Source organism: Bison bison, unplaced genomic scaffold, assembly GCF_000754665.1.
Source record: "Bison bison bison isolate TAMUID 2011002044 unplaced genomic scaffold, Bison_UMD1.0 scf7180017864312, whole genome shotgun sequence".
NCBI classification, from domain to species: domain Eukaryota; kingdom Metazoa; phylum Chordata; class Mammalia; order Artiodactyla; family Bovidae; genus Bison; species Bison bison.
Genome location: NW_011494884.1, coordinates 504,478 through 523,086, shown reverse-complemented (window position 1 = coordinate 523,086; position 18,609 = coordinate 504,478). Strand labels below are relative to the sequence as shown.

The following is an 18,609-nucleotide window of genomic DNA, read 5'->3' as shown; positions in this document are numbered from 1 at the left end:
CACAAAACCAAAAGCAAATCAAGAAGAGCAAAAGTCATATCTAACCAACCAGGATAAACGACCTCCCGAACACAACTCACTCAGCCGAGCCCGCCCCCTTCCGCGGCCAGCCCCGCCCCCTTTCGCGGCCAGCCCCGCCTCCCCTCCAGCAGGCCCGCCTCTCCCCTTTCAGTCAGGCTCCGCTCTTTCCCCCACCAGACCGCGCCCTGTTCCTCGGCCGCGCCTTTTGGGCGGGCCACTTCCCTCCCCGATAGTCCCCGCCTACCCAAGCCAGACCCCGCCCCTCCCCGGCGGACCCCGCCCCTTGGTTCTCGGCATTCCCTCAGGAAGGCTCCCGCTGTCTGCGTGGGTATGGGCGCGGCGCGGGCCGGGCATGCGCAGAGCGTGAGGGCGCGGTTGCCGTGGCAGCGCCGGCCGAGGGGAGGGCGACCGGCGGGCTGAGGCGGCGGCGGGGACACCGAGAGCCCGCGGCCAGCCGGAGGCGGCGCCGGGCAGGCCTGAGCGGCGGGGCGCGGCGCCCGGCCCGTGGGGATGCGGGACCGGCTGCCGGACCTGACGGCGGTGAGCCGCGGGCGGGCGAGCTGGAGTGTAGCGGTTCGGGCCGGGAGCCCTGGAGGCACGAGGATGGGCGGGGGCGGGGAGGTGCAGGGCTGGGCTGGGGGCTCAGGGTGCGGGGTCACAGGGTGAGCGGGGAAGGGGAGTCCAGGTCCCGGGGCTCAGGCCGGGCGGGGCGGCCTCTGTGCGGGGTTGGAGGGGGCGCACGGCTTCCCCAGCCCGCAGCACCACCGTCCCACCATCTCCCTAACGCCCCGAAGGCACTCTTCTGCCCTCGCTTCTGCACTGGGCGTTGGGGCAGGGAATAGCTTTTGAGCCGGCGTCTCGGGGCCCGGCGGGGCCTCGAACCTCCTTTTCTGAGCTGGGCTCTGCTGCTTCTTCAGGTGACTTCCTTCCCTAGAGGCGGTCCATTCCTTCGCCCGGTTTAAATCCTTGCAGAGCACTTATGACCAGAAATTATTTGTTGAATTATGGACTGTTCCATCCTAGTATGCGTCAGCTCCCTGAGAGCAGGGACTTGTCCCCTTGCTCCCTGTCTTATATCTGGGGTTTTGGGTGGGACCCCGCGCGCAGTAGGAGCTCAGTGGATAGGTGGGAACGGATGCATCTGATGCCACATGCCAGTGGGCACCTTGCCGGACTGGATGCTGGAAGGGAGCGGTGAGGCAGGTACAGAGGGGCGCCTTTTGTTTCCCCTGTAAATAGTTTGCTTTGCGTTTGTTTACTCCCAGTAAACCCCACTGGTGGAGTACATAGGTGCTCAGCAAATTACCAATAACTTTAGTAAGAGAACAGTGTTTTGTTCCCTTAGGAAATGGAGTCGTGTTTGATGCATTCCACAGACAATACTGTGAATGAGATGATGACATTGAAACGGTAGTGGTTTATAGAATGTAGAAGAGTTGAAACATTTTAGGTGAACAGAATTAATTCTGACTTTTTTCTGGAAAAATACAAGTACTAAAATAGTGTTGAATGTTTGTATTTCGTTTCCCAGTACTCTGAACAGCCTCAGAACAGAGCAAGGCCCACTGCACTAAAGCACCCATTGAATGTAATGAATTAACTCTCTTCCTCAGCTTCTAGAATGGATCCAGCCCTGTCCCAGGCTTAGGAAGTAGAGAGAATAGTCCCTCAGATTCTTTTGGCCAGATGAGGAATCTTAGTTTAGAGAAGCAATGAATGATTCATTCTTCAGATTATGAAAATTATGCTTTTACACTCTTACCCAGAAAGTTTCTTCATAGTGATTTTTCTTTGCTTCCCTTTTTATTAATGGTTAGATATTTTGATGTTTGTGTTTACAGGTTAGCAACATGTTAAACGGCAAATTGCTGTTCTGTTATCGCACTCAATGGAGTATCGTTCCTTGTTAGAAGCTCAGGTATTTGTTAAGTGAAGAAATGAAGAATGTATTATGAAAGAATACAAATTTATGAATGTTGGAGAACAGTAGAAAATGTGTTAGTGGAATATGTGAGAAGCTTTTCTTGGCTTGTTTAGCAAAAAAAGCAAAAAACAGAGAAGGCAGTTCTTTATCACTCTTAAGTGTATGTGTATTTCAGCTCTTATGGCAACAGTGTGGGTAAGAACATGTTTTAATCTAGAATTCTAGAGGAAGAAGTGATCTTTTCTGATCCAGTACCATGTTGCTATAGATGAAGATTGAGCAGCTGTTTCTGTGTCTGGAGTTGTTGAATCTTGGGCAGAAAATTTCTGAACCTCTCAAAACCTCAGTTTTCCTGTATATATAATGAGGATAATAAGATTTTTTTTGTGTACTCTTATGGAAGAAGCGCTGAATCATAGAATTATCTCCTGCGTGTGACACTCTGGGAGAGGGTGGGAGAGAGAAAAATGCTTTGTAATTACAAGTGCTATTAATATGTACTAGTTTTTAAAATGTTTTCAAGCAGTTATAAAAAGCAACCTTCTCCCTGGCATATTAACTCAAAATTGAATCTGACATACTTAAAGTTTAACTTTTAATATTTGAAAACTCATCTGAAAATTATCAGCTATCAAAGCTAATTTTTTTTTTTTTCAGGAAATGTGTCTTTTCCAGGTAGCTCTTGGAGTAGTAAAATGACCTTTCACAACCATGTTTCTAAGTGGCTGGTGTTTTTTCCTAGGCAAACGTGAATATTTAATTTTACTAGTTAAAACGCCTGTGTTGTCCACATTAACAAAATGTTCTTGATGCCTTCTAGAAGTTTCCTTTATTAGCTGTTAGTGATTCCTCCTGAGAAAAAGATTCCCACCGATAACTACTCGGAAAGGACTTAAAAGTTAGTTTGTCCAATACAGTTTGTCAAATACAGATTTAACTGCTTCTAAGCAAGAATTCTCTTTTTGAGCAGCCAGTTAGTTCATTTGGGTGTAGAAAGTTTGAGTGACTTGCCCAAGATTTCCTAAACTCTAAATCCAGAAGGATGTTTCTGGTTTTTAAAAAAATAAAAGGACCATTCATTCAGTAGATTCTGAGCACTGGATCTCTGTGAGGTTACGTGCTAAGTGCAGAGGGCACAGAAATGAACTGGGTGTGTGCTGTGGATGTGCACAGCCGGGTAAGGAAGTGTGCAGAAGCAGAAGGAAGTAGGCTGAGGAAGTAAGTCCAAGTGGGATTGCTGTCCTTCGAGATAATGACCCCAAATATATTTTGATTACCTTTTAAAAAAAGTTTGTCAGTGCAAAAGACTGTATTTATGATAGTTAAAAACAGAAAAATTGCAAATTTCAGCTGTGGGAATTTGCAGAGTAATAGACATAAACACACATACTTAGATGGTATTCATTAGTAGACATAGGAGAAGATTATATTTTTTAAGGAAAATTATATTGAAATGTAGTTGATTTACAATGTTCTGTTTCTGCTGGACAAAGTGATTCAGTTATATATATATATTTTTTCATAATCTTTTCTATTAGGGTTTTCACAGGGTATTGAATATAGTTCCCTGTCTACACAGTAGGACTTTGTTTATTGAGAAAATTACTATTTTTAATACTTGGGTTCATGGTGATGAATTGCACGTAAAATTTTTTAAAGGGCAAGAGAAGCTGCCCGCATATTTTTAAGGTTCTATTTTGGCAGCTCAGATGGGGACACAGAGTGCAGATTGTTACGTGGTAAAGATTCAGGTTCCAACTTAGAAAGTAAAAACATTTTTTTCTAAGTATGTCACTGAAATTTAAAATACTGAGAATTTCATAATACATGTGTACTTTAATATATGAATTGTCTGTAATATTTGAATATGTTGAGGATTTCATGATTTACTGATTCCTGTGTCATTCTACAGACAATTGGGATCTTTGCAACCCAGATCTATAGTTTCTCTGTGTATAGGCAAGATGGATTGCATTTCCTCCTCCAGGGAATCTTCCCAACCCCAGGGATCGAACCTGTGTCGATCCGCATTGGCAGGCAGATTCTTGACCACTGCGCCTCCTGGGAAGCCCTTGATATTTCTCTGGGAACCACAATAAATACTGTTTGTATACAAAATAAAAAAGCAAAGTCTCTACATTTCCACAGGTTAATTACTTGTTTTTAATTTCAAGTCTGTTCATTCTGAATATGAGGAATGGAGAACCCAAGAGAGAACCAGTACCTCACTCTGGCAGGTCCCCTGGCCCAGTCCGCTGTTCCCACGTGCCCTCCTCTCTGGGTCCTCGTGAGCTACTCACTTTGTATGTCTCTTGCCCCCTCCCCTTTTCTGGCCCCACGTTTTCTTTTGGCCTCAGTGCAAGCACTGCTACCAGGAAGTCTTCCCTCTTGTGTCCCCAGCGATCTCCCATCTCTGCCCATCCGAACACACACGTGGTCCTGTTTTCTGCGCCCTCCCGCAGACTCTGCGCCCTTCCAGGGCAGATGGGTGCTGTCAGGTTTGCTCTGAGGGCTCAGGACTCTGCATGGAGCACCTGCTGGGTATGGTTTGAGTGCGTTTGCTTCTGAGCACGCCCATGGTTAGTTAGGAAAATGCAGATGACAATGGACTCTGTTGTCTTCAGGCTCTTTGGGTTGCAAGGGACAGAAACCCCTTCGCTAAAACAGAAAAGGGAGACTGATGCAATGGTAGAATGGGGCTTCAGACTCAACAGCGCGATGTGCTGTCAGACCTCATGAGGGGATGGAACCAGGGGCTAGCGAGCAACCAAGACTGCCTCTGTCTCCAGTCCTGCCCACTGTGCCGCTTCGTGCTGTGTGTGTCTGCGTCTTTGTTTCCTGGTTTCCCTGTCCTTCTGTATGTGCTTTCTCTCCTCTCCACCCCCACCTCCATCTCATCTCTGTGCCCTTCGTTCATTCCTTTAGCTGGTCTCAACTGAGTGGCTGCTACGTGCCAGGCACTGTTTCAGGCGTAAGTTGCAGCAAGACCCTTGAAGTCCTTGCTCCCCTGAAATGTGTCCTGGCAGGAGAGGACAAGGAACAGTTAAGTCAGTGAGCAGTAACTGCTGGGGAGCATATAAAACAGTGAGTGGGTATGGGTTGGCTGCTTTGGGCTGGGTGATCAGGGGTCTTGGTCAGGGAGGTCTCTGAGCTGAGATGTGATGAGAAGAAGGAGCCAGCTGGGTATAAGCTGGGCAGGGGGCACGGCCAGCCAAGGCTCTGCTCTTAAGAACAGAAGGATGATGAGTTTGATAGTGGTGAGTGAAAATGAGAGATGAGGAAAAATCTAAACATACCTTTGAGAGGAAAAAACCAGAAGCATTTATGCAGTACAGTGTTATTTATGTAAAGTGTAAGGACCTGTAGTATTTATATAATAATAATGGAGATAAACATGAAGTGAAAATGTAAAGCATGAAACAGTAATATTCTACCTAGGGCATAAAACTATAACTGATTATATAAAAATATGGGAAAGAAATGATACTTATATCTGGCAACATGATTACCAACTGGCCAGCGGTCAGCTTTTACCTATTTTTAATTACAAGTATTCTTTTTTTTTTTTAACTGAAGTAATGCAATTTTGAAAAATCACCATATTCTAGCAATAAAACTATTGCCAGCATTGGGCATATTTCAAGATAATTGTTTCCCCACAATTAGCATTTGCATGGAAGGCCCTAGTGTACATGTATATGGAGAATAACATGGAGAAAAATTCAGTATCTTATCCAACTTTGGATTCTTTTAGTTTGCAATAATTCAGCTTCTCAATGATCTCAACAGAGAGCATTCCAGTGACAGATAATTCATCTTTGTTACATAGTTTCTAAACAGGGAAGCTCCTTACTGTCTCTTCCTCACAATACTTTTCACAGAGAGAATTGTATTTTAATATAATGCTCCTTTTAAGGAGAATTCTTTTAAAATTTAACAGAAATGGAATGTTGATATTTGGGTGCTTATCTTGCCCTTTGACACTTTGGAAATCAAGTTGGAGGCTATTCCCACTGCTCTTAGTGAATGCCACCAATCATTTTGTTATTTACGATAAGTGCACTGTTATAAACAACAGCTGTTGTACAGAGGTTACACCATCTCAGCTGGAAAGATGGAACATGGGCTTCGTGGACGTGGGGGGCGATTGTGTAGCTTAAATAGCATTGTTAGGTAGTTATTCTTTGTTTTTTTAGTGAATGGAAAAGCTAAGATAGTATTACTGGGTCTATTTTCTCATGTCTAATAGTTTTGAGAATTCTAGATGGACCTAAGAAATATAAGTAGGAAATAGGCTTTATTCCAACATAAAAAGTTAAAAAAGAAAAAATATCTTCACAACTGATTTTATATGTTTTTATCTGTTTATGACATAAGAATACCATGCCCTAATGAATAGAAATAATTTTAATAATCTCTAATCTGCAAAAATTGTGTTAAAATTGCACACAGTATCATTGTTTTGCTGATTTTTCTCTAAGGCACTGAAACATAATAGTAAAACCAGTAGCCAAAAAAAAAAAAAAAAAGGAAGGAAAAAAGACAGTAGAGGAAACAGATTCCAGTCATTGGCTCCCTCTTGGTCTGCAGGTAGAGAAATGAACGATTTACCAGCGAGTGAATGACTGTGAATAGAGATCACGCGTGGTGACATGTGGGTCTCAGCATCCAGGAAGAGTTGAGTTTTTTGGTGGTTGGTTGTTTATTCACTGCCTCCTGCAAGGAGAGTGGTCCATGTATAATGTAATGGTAAAAGGACTGACTTCCCTTAGGGAGAGTGTCATGTTGGACAGCGTCTCCCCTGAGCCAGAAATAACTAAGTTTCTGTCCCGGAGCAGGTGGAGTAGGGAGCTTAGGTTCTCGGCTGTGTCACGCGTGGCAGGCAGCCTGTGTGTGGGCTTTGCCACGAGATGGAGTTGTGCTGCCGGGCTGGGGGCAGAGAGCGTGCAGGTGCAGTGAGACAGTCTGTGAACTGACCACTGGATTCATCGAGGGCTCCCTATATTATTCCTTCTACTTCTGTACATGTTTTGTCATTTTCCACAACAAAAAGACAGACAGACACTGAGGCCTCTGAGAACCTCGGGTAGCTGTCAGAGGGGTGAGATGGGTGCCCTCTGCCCCAGGAAAGCCACAGTGGGGGCAGATGGGTTGTCATCACTCATCCTCTGGGCCACAAGGGAATCCCAGCCCTGCTCAGCCACGTTCAAGTTCATTCTCTACCCTTCCCCCATTCTTATTTAGTGAATTCATGGGGACTTAATTTAGTTCACTCCAGTGTCCCTGGCCCCTGGAATGTCCCCTTCCCGCATCTGTGAAAAGAAGTCAGCCATGGGGGTACAGTGACATGTAGGGTCATTCAAAGACAACATGATTGTGAAGGCCAAGAAAGCTGCCCCGGGAGCTCAGAAGGGAGCCTGGGAGCCAGGCTGTGCTTGGAGGACCCATGTGAAATCCCCTCCTCCAGGAGGAGGTCCGTGGTGTGTGGTCAAGAGCGAGGGCCTCTGGAGTCAGATGGACAAGGTGGTCTCAGCTCTGAATGTCCAGGGAAGCCCCTCACCCCTCCTGCCTTAGCTGCTTCTCGCAGAGTTGGGGGAGCAGGTGTGGAAGGCATTTTAAGTTTCCTGGTGCTCCTGCCATTGGTGAGTCAGCACAGTTGTGGGTTTGTGAAGTTGAACCCTCCTGGTTCCCAGAGAGGCTTGAGGCTGTGAGCATGGTGCTCAGCTGTCCTGGGGTGTTCTGTGTGTGAAACGGGGGTGCTTGCCCCCCTCCAGTGGCTACTGGAGTGGGTAGCCATTCCCTTCTCCAGGGGATCTTCCCAAGGCTTCAGGTGGTGCTGGAGGACCAACACAACATCAAGTCCTCCTGCTGCCCCAGTGCCCTGGCCCGCGATGCCTGTTCAGTTCAGGTCAGTCGCTCAGTCGTGCCCATTAGCAGCCCTCTTTCACTTCAAATAATGCGGGAGCCTGGAGAAGAGCTCTACGCCGTTGGCGGGTTTGCCTGAACATCACTTTTATTGCAGTTAGCTGATTGCTGATCTGCCTTTAAGTGCTCTTTTGCTGGGAATTAAGAACATGGACCTGAAATGATTTTAAAAGCCTTTATTGGTGTGTGGACACCCTGTGAAAATCACGTGCCTTATGAAGCCCCAAGTGGGCAGTTTTCCTGCAGCCCCACCTTTGGAGAAGAAAACGGATGTCATCTTCACTTTAGAGACCAGGAGACAGACTAGGAGAAGTTGGTAGTGCCCAGCTGGTAAGCAGGTTAGAAGCCAGATGTGCGACTCCCAAGACAGTATTCTTCTCTCTAGTTGAGACTGTCTGCTTGGGTCCAGAGCGGTGTCTTGGTTAGTTAGCACGGTTGGTTAAAGAAAGGATCGGGGTCGGCACGCTTCGGTCCTTTGTGTGTCCTTGGGCTCTCGTGACAGAAGACCACAGATGGGGTCACAGACATGCTGTCACGTCTGGCCCCGGAGGCCAAAGCCTGAAGTCAGGATGTCGCAGGGCCACGCTCCCCCAAACCTGGGGGGAGTCCTGCCCTGCTGCTCATGTCTCCAGGAGTGGCGGCAGTCCTTGGCTCTTTGGCTCACAGACCCTTCACTACCCTCTCTGCCTTGCTCGCCACGTGGCCGCCTCCCCTGTGTCTCTGTCTCTTATAAGGACAGAGTCATGTGGGGTTAAGGGCCCATCCTGCTCCAGCATGACCTCATCTTAACTAATTACGTCTTCCTAGACCCTTTCTCCAAGTACGGGTCCTGGGGGTTTGCAACATTTATTTTTAGGGGGACAGTTCAACCCATAATACCTGCCCTGTTAGCAGAGCACAAATGAAACATTCTCAGTAGCAGCGCTGCCTAATTGCGGGCATCTTCCTCTGTGACCGGAGTCACGTGAGAGCAGGGTGGTGGCTCAAAGTAAGGGCCCTGCTGGGGAAACCATTCCAGGCGGATGCCCTGGGGAGTCGGTGTAAACAGAAGCAATGGTGTGCAGAGAGCTTAGCCTACAGCCCTGAGAGGCGCCCGCTGACCCCCGCCTGCAGCTCAGTGAGCTTTTCCCAGAACCCTGTGGAGGTGGGTTTGCTTTTCCCTCGAGACCGCCCCACGGCTGTCCAGTGTGTGTGTCACCTGGTGATAAAATACTCTTTATGGCTCTCATAAAAACCCCTTGTCTGAGGGAGCTCATGCCTCTCTATCTTGGAGAAGCACATTTCTTCCTTAGCCCTCGTAGATTGTCTTATCTGCACCCAGAAGTGGCCCCAGGGCAAGGGAGGTGCGGAAGCCTTCCATGGGGTGGTGAGAGATTCCTGTTGAAGTTTAGGCCAGATCGATTTGCCTCAGCGTGGGCCCTGGAAGCTGCAGAGGGAGGCTGCATCGTGTTTTCTTACCACATTTATTACATTTGGCAGATCTTTCGTAACTAAATTTAGTGGAATTTTGTTTCCACATCATTCCTGGTTGCAGATCAGTAAAGCTACACTTAAAACTTTTAGTGCTCAATGACTCTGATTTTCCTGAGGGTCCAGAATTCCTGAAATCTGTGGCTGCCTCAGCTTTCGCAGTTAGAGCTGAACTGGCTGCCCAGCGCGCCCGCAGGGAGATGGTTCCAAACAGTTCCCTCCTCTGTATGCTGCCAGGCATCTTTCCTTTCTCCTCTCGAATCCATAGCTCTCACTGGTAGATCCTGTGGCACATGTCCTTGATAAATATTGTGTGACTCGGATGCCAGGTCCTGGGGTCTGACATTGTCTCCTCTCCCCTGTAGCTGTAGACAGAGGTGGCTTTCTTCCCACTATAGTAAGTTCCCTACATACAAACGAGTTCCGTTCTGAGGGCATGTTCAGAAGTCTGGTTTGTTTGTAAGTCCAACAAAGTTAGCTTAGGTACCCAACTAACACAGTCAGCTATATAGTACTGTAGTGTGAAGTGAAGTGAAATGAAGTGAAGTGAAAGCCACTTAGTCGGGTCCGACTCTTGGTGACCCCATGGACTATGCAGTCCATGGAATTCTGCAGGCCAGAATACTGGAGTGGCTAGCCATTCCCTTCTCCAGGGGATCTTCCCAACCCAGGGATCGAACCCAGGTCTCCCTCATTGCAAGCAGATTCTTTATCAACTGAGCCACAAGGGAAGCCCTGCACACAAATAATACATAAAAAACAAACATAGAAAATTAAACATTTAAAATCTTAGAGTACCTTGAGAAGTATAGTAGTATAGTACGACAGCTGGCGAACAGGGCTGGCAAGAAGAGTTACTGACTGGAGTGGGGAGTGGAGGTGGGAGATGGCAGAGCTGAAGGATCGTCAACAATAGGAGACGGAGGGCAAGCTGCAATTTCACTCACGCCTGATGCTGATGACACTGGTTCCTTGCTGGCTTCAATTCTATCTTCCCTCTCAGAAAAACAGTCCAGTGACGTCTGGGTGGTAGTTCTTTTTTTCTCATCATACCAGTTACCAACTACATCGTCACTGCTTTTGCATTTGCTTCCAGACATCCTGGGCTTGAAATAAAACTGCATTACTATACAGTAAAGTGTACAAAAGCACAACTGCCTGTAGAGGATGCACACGTGACAGTGTGCACCAGACATGCGAACTTACGTGATTGGACGTGGGAGTGCACGTTCATGTCTTTGAAAGCTTGCAACTTGAAGGTTCGTGTGTAGGGGACTTCCTGCAAAGACTTTTCACTGTTTCATTCTTTTGCCTCCCTTGAGGGGTGGGTTAGGGTTACAGTGTGATGAGGTTCTGGATGTCCTAGGGTAGTCTCAAGTCATGGAATGCCCCACTCTGGCCCCACCCAGCCGGAGACCCAGCCATCCCAGGCGGTCCTGATGTCCCTCAAGTGTGAGAACCCCTGGCCTAGAACATCTCTTCAATGTTATTTTAAACTGAGGCACCTGATTTGTAAAGTACAGTGTCATCCTGGCCTTTCCCAGTGGTGGGTTGCTTTCTTCCTCAGTGTTCCTTTGTTGTTCATTTGTCAAGTTGTGTCCAACTCTGTAATCCCCTGGACTACAGCACGCCAGGTTTCTCTGTCCTTCACCGTCTCCCAGAGTTTGCTCAAACTCCTTTGAGTTGGTGATGCTATCCAACCATCTTATCCTCTGTTGTCCCCTTCTCCTTCTGCCCTCAATCTTTCCTAGCATCAGGGTCTTTTCCAATGAGCTGGCTCTTCATATCGGGTGGCCAAAGTATTGGAACTTCAGCTTCAGCATCAGTCCTTCCAAAGAATATTCTGGGTTGATTTCCTTTAGAATTGACTGGTTTGATCTCCTTGCTGTCCAAGGGACTCTCAAGAGTCTCTTCCAGTTCCACAGTTCACTCAGGTCTTCTTTAGAGTCTGTCTTTAGTAAAATGTTTATTGATTATACGAGTGTGGCCATAACTGGGAATTACTTACTTAGGGAAAAATGATAAACACCAGCTAACATGTGAAAGTTCTTTGAAAATTATTACCTAATCTAGAAAAGTTGGGCCCAAAAGTCTGGAAAAGAAAGTTACAGAGGATGAGATGGTTGGAAGACGTCACCGATTCTGTGGACCTGAACTTGGGCAAATTCTGGGAGATGGTAGGGACAGAGAAGCCTGGCGTGCTGCAGTCCATGGGGCTGCAAAGGGTCGGACACGACTGAGCGACTAAACAACAACTAGAAAAATTGACTAGTGGTGTCAGTATTTTTAATCTTTATAGACAGTGTGCAATGTAAGCAGATTCACTTGTGGAAGATAAACCTGCCCTGTGTCACATGGACGTACTCAGTGAGAATGAATGATTGATCCTCTGCCGCTCAGTTCTCGAAGATCTAGCTGTTGATTCCCCCTGACGTGGCTCCTTCTCCTGGCTGATTGGCTGTGTGCGCCTGCCCTGACTGTGTGTGGCCTGGTGGATGTCATGGCCTTGGTGGGTGGCAGGCTTCTTACACTTTGGTGCTGTTAGTGAGCTGAGATCGTGTAGGTACCCAGCTGCTCTTGTCTTTCAGTTCACTGTTGGTGCCTCTGTGAAAACTTTTAAAACCAGAATTTTACATTTCATATTTTTCCATTTCAGTGTAGGAAAAATGATGATGGGGACACAACTGTTGTTGTTGAAAAGGACCATTTTATGGATGATTTCTTCCATCAGGTAAGAGTCGTTTTGTGAAAGCCAGTCTGTCATTTTTCTTTAAACATAATTAAATTAATGTAACTGTGCATTTGTCGTATTTGAAATAATACCCAAACTAAATATTTTAAAAAATTGACGTTTGAATGACAAAAAGTGCTGTAGACTTTTTAGTGCTTTTAGCACATTTGTTGCTGTTGAACCCTTCTTCCTGGTGACTGACTTGGGGCGGGGGGAGGGTGGGTGAGAACGGTGATGGGGGGGCCGAGGGCCTCTGAGGAGACTGAAGCCCACGGGCTGGGGGTGGCCAGCAAGGTGGGCCTGCTGCCCACGGGCTCGTGCTGGGAGAAGGGACCTCCTCCAAGCACAGGGTCCCTCAGGGAGGCCCTGCCGCACCCATGGCCAGTGGGGTCCTCCAGACGAAGGGAGCCTGGGTCCTTGCAGTGGAGGGCCTGGTGGCAGTGATGTCCCTCAGCTGGCAGTCAGGCGTGCACAGTACACACGGCGAGGCTTCTCCCGCTCTTCTGTCGAGTGCCAGTGAGTCCCGTGTATCAAAGGGCTCGCTCATATGGTGCATTTTCTAAAATCTGTGATTAAATTTTAAATTCTTCTCCTGAGAAGTTTCCCAAATATCAAAGCATGAGTCTCTAGGTCATATGGGACTTTGCTCACTCCTGAGAGATCTTATCCTTGAGCAAAGATATGATTGTGGCAACTCTGCTCTGCCTTGGTTAGCCTGGCCTTTCTCTGGACTGTCTGTACAGGGGCGAAGCCTCTGGACCTGTGCCCTTGGGTCTTCCCTCGAACCTGTCTCCCAGACTTCCCCCTAAGGCCTTTCCTGCTCCCTCGAAACTCCCCAGGGTTTTTTCCTAGAATTTAAACATGACAGCATGTTTAAATTCTTAACCCTGAGTCATAGTTGATCAAATTTTGCATAATTTCAAATATTTGAAATTGAGTCTGAGAACAGATATTTTGACTTTGTTAAGCATTAAGAAAAGAAACATGGTCAGTATAACTTTTTAACAATGAAAACTTCATTTGCAAGGACTTGTTTTGATTATGCTGAATCTAGTCTGAGTTTGAGTTGATTCTTAAATCTGTTGGCAGTGTAAACTGGAAGATACATGGATCAATACATGCATTTGAAAATATGTAATATGTTAATTAAAAATGTATTACAAGTTACCAACTTTCTAGCCAGAATTTATTGAATACGTAGTTCATTGGGTTTCAAATATATTTATGTTAGTTCCTAGTCTTTTCTAATTGAAAAAAACATGAAATTAAATCATTATCTATAGGGCTTACTTTACTGGAGTTAAGTTACTGGATTTCTGGATTTCACTTTGCAAACAAGATGCTTTTCATCCTGATTAGTTTACCTGCCCACTTTGTAAAATCATTATTTCTCTGATTTTACCCCTTTTACCTAGATGCTTAGTCCTTCCATATCAGTTCTCCAGAAAAACCCATATTTTTTTTTTCATATTTTTTATTTTAAGAATATTTTAGCGGTAAATGATGTATTTCATAGAAGAATTATAATCGCTGTGTCATTGAGCTGTAGTAACAGCACTAATCCATTTTGGCTGCAGGTGTTAGAGACGCATACAAAAACGGGTGAGTGGTGTGAGGGAGGTTTGAGAGCCATTGATTCTAACTTAAGTTCCAGTTTCATTTGTTAAATAGTTGACTTATTTTGCAGTTGACTTCTGTGAAATGACTTTTTTTTTGGCTGTGCCGTGCTGCGTGTGGGATCTTAGTCCCCAGCTAGGGACTGAACCTGTGTCGCTGCAGTGGAAGCCTGAGGTCGTAACCACTGGACCGCCAGGGACATCCTGAAATGACTTCTGAAACAAATAGAGAAGCAAATGATGTTTGTTAATACAAGCTCTTTCTTTAGAAAATGACATTTAGGTCTTAAGCATCACATAGAATATTGCAAAAGATAGGAATTTTGCACATGACCAGTGTTGGTTGAAACTAAAATAATGTTGTAATAGGCGGCCAGGAGATCCCCTTTTTGTGAAAGTAGCTTGTGGCTGTCCGAGAGAGCCCCTGTGGTGTAATTCATAGGCGTAAACGGGCCTGGCGCCACCGTGAGAATGGCACTTCCCTCCTGGTACCGAGTTGGTGGCTCAGCAGTTTCCTTTTCTTTTTGGGCCACACTGGTGCTTCTGCTGCACAGATAATGTTGGTGTGTGTAGAACTTTCCAAGAGGCAAAGGAGTATCTTTTCTACTTTGTGACAGATGTGTCTCACTGACTTTACTTCAGAAATGGTGCTTTAAAGATGGCTAACTGAAATGTAAATCTGTGCACTAAACCCACAAAATCATTTGTGCTTAAGCTTGTGTGATAAAGTAACAAAAATTTAAAAAGGTTCTGTTGTAATTTTGTGTGTGGTTTTTACCTAATTAATAAAATTAAAAGTATGTGAAGTTCTGTAGAAATCATGTATAGATGGAAATAACACTCAGGACTAATGAAATAGCCCTTCACTGCTCTATGAAAGCAGAATTCTGTGTCAGACTGTCCTCTAATATGCTACTTTTCAAAATGTGCTGTGAGGCTTGGACCCAGTGTCCCTGGGATCCCTGAGACCCTTCGAAGGAGTTTGTGTAGCTGAAACAATTTTCATTACAATACGAAGATGTTCACCTGTTTCCTCTCCCTCTGTCATGAATGACCATGGGGGTGGGGGCAGTTTTCAGAGGCGACATCACAACAGACTGAACACAGAAACAGGCATCAGAATCAAGGTGCCTTCCGTTAAGCTAGAAGCTAGATTTGCAGAGAAATGTAAATCACTGCTCTTACTGTCACTGATTTTGGGGGAAAATACTACTTTTTTCCATAAAAATACATTATTTATGTTAACATGTATTTTTAGTGTCCTGCTGCTGCAGTAACAAATGGCCACGAATACAGTAGTTTTAACAGAGCATGCATTTATCGTCTCACAGTTCCAGAGGTCAGAAGTCTGGAACGAGCTGGAGCACACGTCAGGGTGCTTGCAGGGTCACGTCCTCCTATAGGCTCGAGGGAATATCTGAGTTCTTGCTGTTCCAGCTTCTGGAATCTCCTTCATTCTTGGCTCGTGGCCCGTTCCTCCATCTAAAGCACATCTCTGCTTGTTTCTAAATTTGATCCCATTGCTTCTGTTTTTTAAGGACTCTTTTGGTTACTTTGGATATTCAGATAATCCAGGATAATCGCCCTTCTCGACCCTTAACTAACCACACCTGCCAAGCGCCTTTTGCCCTGTAAGGTCACGTGCAGAGGATTAAGATGTGGACGTCCACCACAGCATGTCATGGGTTTGTGATGACTGTAGTAAGAGAATTCATACATGTTAAAGATGTATCAGAGAAGGCAATGGCACCCCACTCCAGTGCTTTTGCCTAGAAAATCCCATGGACGGAGGAGCCTGGTAGGCTGCAGTCCATGGGGTCGCTAGAGTCAGACACAACTGAGCGAATTCCCTTTCACTTTTCTTTTTCATGCATTGGAGAAGGAAATGGCAACCCACTCCAGTATTCTTGCCTGGAGAATCCCAGGGATGGGAAGCCTGGTGGGCTGCCGTCTCTGGGGTCTCACAGAGTCGGACACGACTGAAGCGACTTAGCAGCAGCAGCAGCAGCAAAGGTGTATCTCCGCTGTGGTACTTAGATCAGAAGGAGCTGCAGCCTACCTGAGCCAAAGCAGACATCTCACCTCTCCACAGAGAGGTACATCCCCATTGCTCAGAAATCAGGATGATGAGAGAGGACGCACTCCTAGGAGAGGCGTCACCCTACCCCCATCTTCATCTGCTTGTCTTCTCACCTCTCACCTCGAGAGGGGTCCTTTTTTAAGTTTCTTTTTGAGACATCCCAGTGTTTCTTCCTGTAAATGTTAACATCTGCCCATTAATCTGTTTGTTTTGGCTTTTTTCATCATTGTTAACACGTATATACAGTATTCTGCAACTCATAGGTATTTTTTCCCCCTGTGATTTTAACTGGGTAATATATGTAATATATCCTGAGTATCTTTTTATGCCTTTTGTTATAGTTCCATAATGTAACCTAACAAGCCTCCTTTTGCTGGGCTTTAGGATTTTCCTTGGAAGGCAATGGCAGCCCACTCCAGTACTCTTGCCTGGAAAATTCCATGGACAGAGGAGCCTGGTGGGTTGCAGTCCATGGGGTCGCTAAGAGTTGGGCACAACTGAGCGATTTCACTTTCAGTTTTCACTTCCGTGCATTGGAGAAGGACATGGCAACCCACTCCAGTGTTCTTGCCTGGAGAATCCCAGGGACGGGGGAGCCTGGTGGGCTGCCGTCTATGGGGTCGCACAGAGTCGGACACGACTGAAGCGACTTAGCAGCAGCAGCAGCAGGATTTTCCTAATTTTTTTTTTTAAGATATATATATATATATGTATATATATTTTATATGACCATTTTTTAAGTCTTTATTGAATTTGTTACAATATCATTTCTGTTTTATGTTTTGGTTTTTTGGCCATGAGGCAGCTCCCTGACCAGGGATCGAAACACTTCTTCATTGGAAGGGGGAGTCTTAACCACTGGACTGCCAGGGAAGTCTCCCTGAGGTTTTAAGTATAGAAATTGTGCTTAGTTTCCTGGGGCTACACACATTCTGTGACTTGAAACAGCTCAGATTTATCCTCTTTATTTCTGAAGGCAAGAAGTCCACCCTGGTTCCACTGGGATGAACCGTGGTGTCAGCAGGATCGCATGCGCTCCTGGGAGGCTCCCTGGAGACCCTGCCTCTCCTGCTCCCGAGCTGTGTCCCCGTCCTCTCCCCTCGGCCACCCCACCTTCTTCCAGGCCAGCAGCACAGCATCTTGCTTCACTGGGTCGCGTGGCCTTCTTCTGTAGCCACATCGTCCTCTGTTCTCCCTTACAAGTACACTTGAGATGATGTTGGGGGTCCACCTGGAGGATCCAGGATTGTCCGTCTCCCCATCTCAGGATCCTTTGTTTAGGTCACATCTGCACTTTCTTTTGCCATATAAGGTAACCATCAGAGGTCACAGGGGTTAGGGCCTGGACATTTTGGGGGAACAGTATTCATGCTGCCACCCTTGTTAAGAATCCATCTGGACAAATCTTTCTAATGAGTACATTACATTTTGAAGCAAGTGTTGAATACTTCAGATAATCAGAGGCAAAAAATAATGACTAAGAAGGCTGGGTCTTACCAGCTGTCCATGCCTCCCCACATGAGAATGTTATCGCTGGCCTGGCCTACCGAGTGAGTTCCCTTCTTGACTGCACAGAGAACTGGTGCTCAGAGCAGGTGCTTCTATAACAGCTGCCACTGTCTGTGCTAATACTGGGTCGTGATTATAAAACTTCTTATAGCCAACTAGGTTTTCCTGGGGATTGATGCTGCCTTATTTCCCTTTATTTTGAAACTTTTTAATTTTATATATTTTACTTTTTAAAATATTTTATTCTATATATATATATAGGAGTGTAGATGATTAACAATGTTGTGCTTGTTTTAGGTGGACAGCAAAGTGACTCAGCCATATACATACATAAATCATTTCTCTTTATTTTTTTTAAGTTGAGTGGGGAAAGGTTATTATTTCTTTATGTGGTACTTATTCACTTATTTCCCTCTTTTATCCTTCCCTCTTTAGGTAATGAAAAGCAAACCTGAATTTGCCACAGTGGTGATGACTTTTTCTCTCTCTCCTAGGTCGAGGAGATCAGAAACAGTATAGCGAAAATAGCTCAGTATGTCGAAGAAGTGAAGAAAAACCACAGCATCATTCTTTCTGCACCAAACCCAGAAGGAAGTAAGTCGTTGGTTTTAAAAAGAAGTATGTCTGTCTGTCTGATCTGCCTGTCTTGCTGTCCATAACACAGCCTCAGCCCGGGAACTGTGAGCTTAAGCTGGAAGCCTGTAAAAAGTGCTGGAGGCTGGCAGTCCACCCTCTGCATTCTCATGTCTGGTCTGGGCAAGCCAAGGCCTCGGTGTGGTTTTTTTTTTACAGCTTCCATGGGATCTGCTCTTCAGCCTGGGTGAGGACAACTGATGCATGACAGCCATGAGAATACACGGACATGACTTCGCAGGACTCTGGGACCACATCAGTGATTGATGGGGTGTTCAGTTCAGTTCAGTCGCTCAGTCATGTCTGACTCTTTGCAACCGCATGAATCACAGCACGCCAGGCCTCCCTGTCCATCACCAACTCCCTGAGTTTACCCAAACTCATGTCCATCGAGTCACTGATGCCATCCAGCCATCTCATCCTCTGTTGTCCCCTTCTCCTCCTGCCCCCAATCCCTCCCAGCATCAGGGTCTTTTCCAATGAGTCAGCTCTTCACATGAGGTGGCCATAGTATTGGAGTTTCAGCTTCAGCATCAGTCCTTCTAATGAACACCCAGGACTGATCTTTAGAATGGACTGGTTGGATCTCCTTGCAGTCCAAGGGACTCTCAAGAGTCTTCTCCAACACCACAGTTCAAAAGCATCAATTCTTTGGTGCTCAGCTGTCTTCACAGTCCAACTCTCACATCCATACATGACC

At 46.0% G+C, this 18,609-nt stretch overlaps 1 protein-coding gene across 5 annotated transcripts in view; it reads left to right on the top strand.

Moving 5' to 3' along the window:
* The first annotated feature begins 459 nt into the window (after nucleotides 1-459).
* Nucleotides 460-18,609, top strand: part of STX2 (syntaxin 2) — a 74,782-nt gene continuing 56,632 nt past the window's right edge. For all 5 annotated transcript variants that reach the window (XM_010852436.1, XM_010852439.1, XM_010852435.1 and 2 more), the window contains exons 1-3: nucleotides 460-561; nucleotides 11,997-12,071; nucleotides 17,771-17,870. In XM_010852436.1, the coding sequence (XP_010850738.1) occupies nucleotides 532-561; nucleotides 11,997-12,071; nucleotides 17,771-17,870 (205 nt within the window). In that variant the 5' untranslated portion in view covers nucleotides 460-531. The remainder of the gene's footprint in view (nucleotides 562-11,996; nucleotides 12,072-17,770; nucleotides 17,871-18,609) is intronic.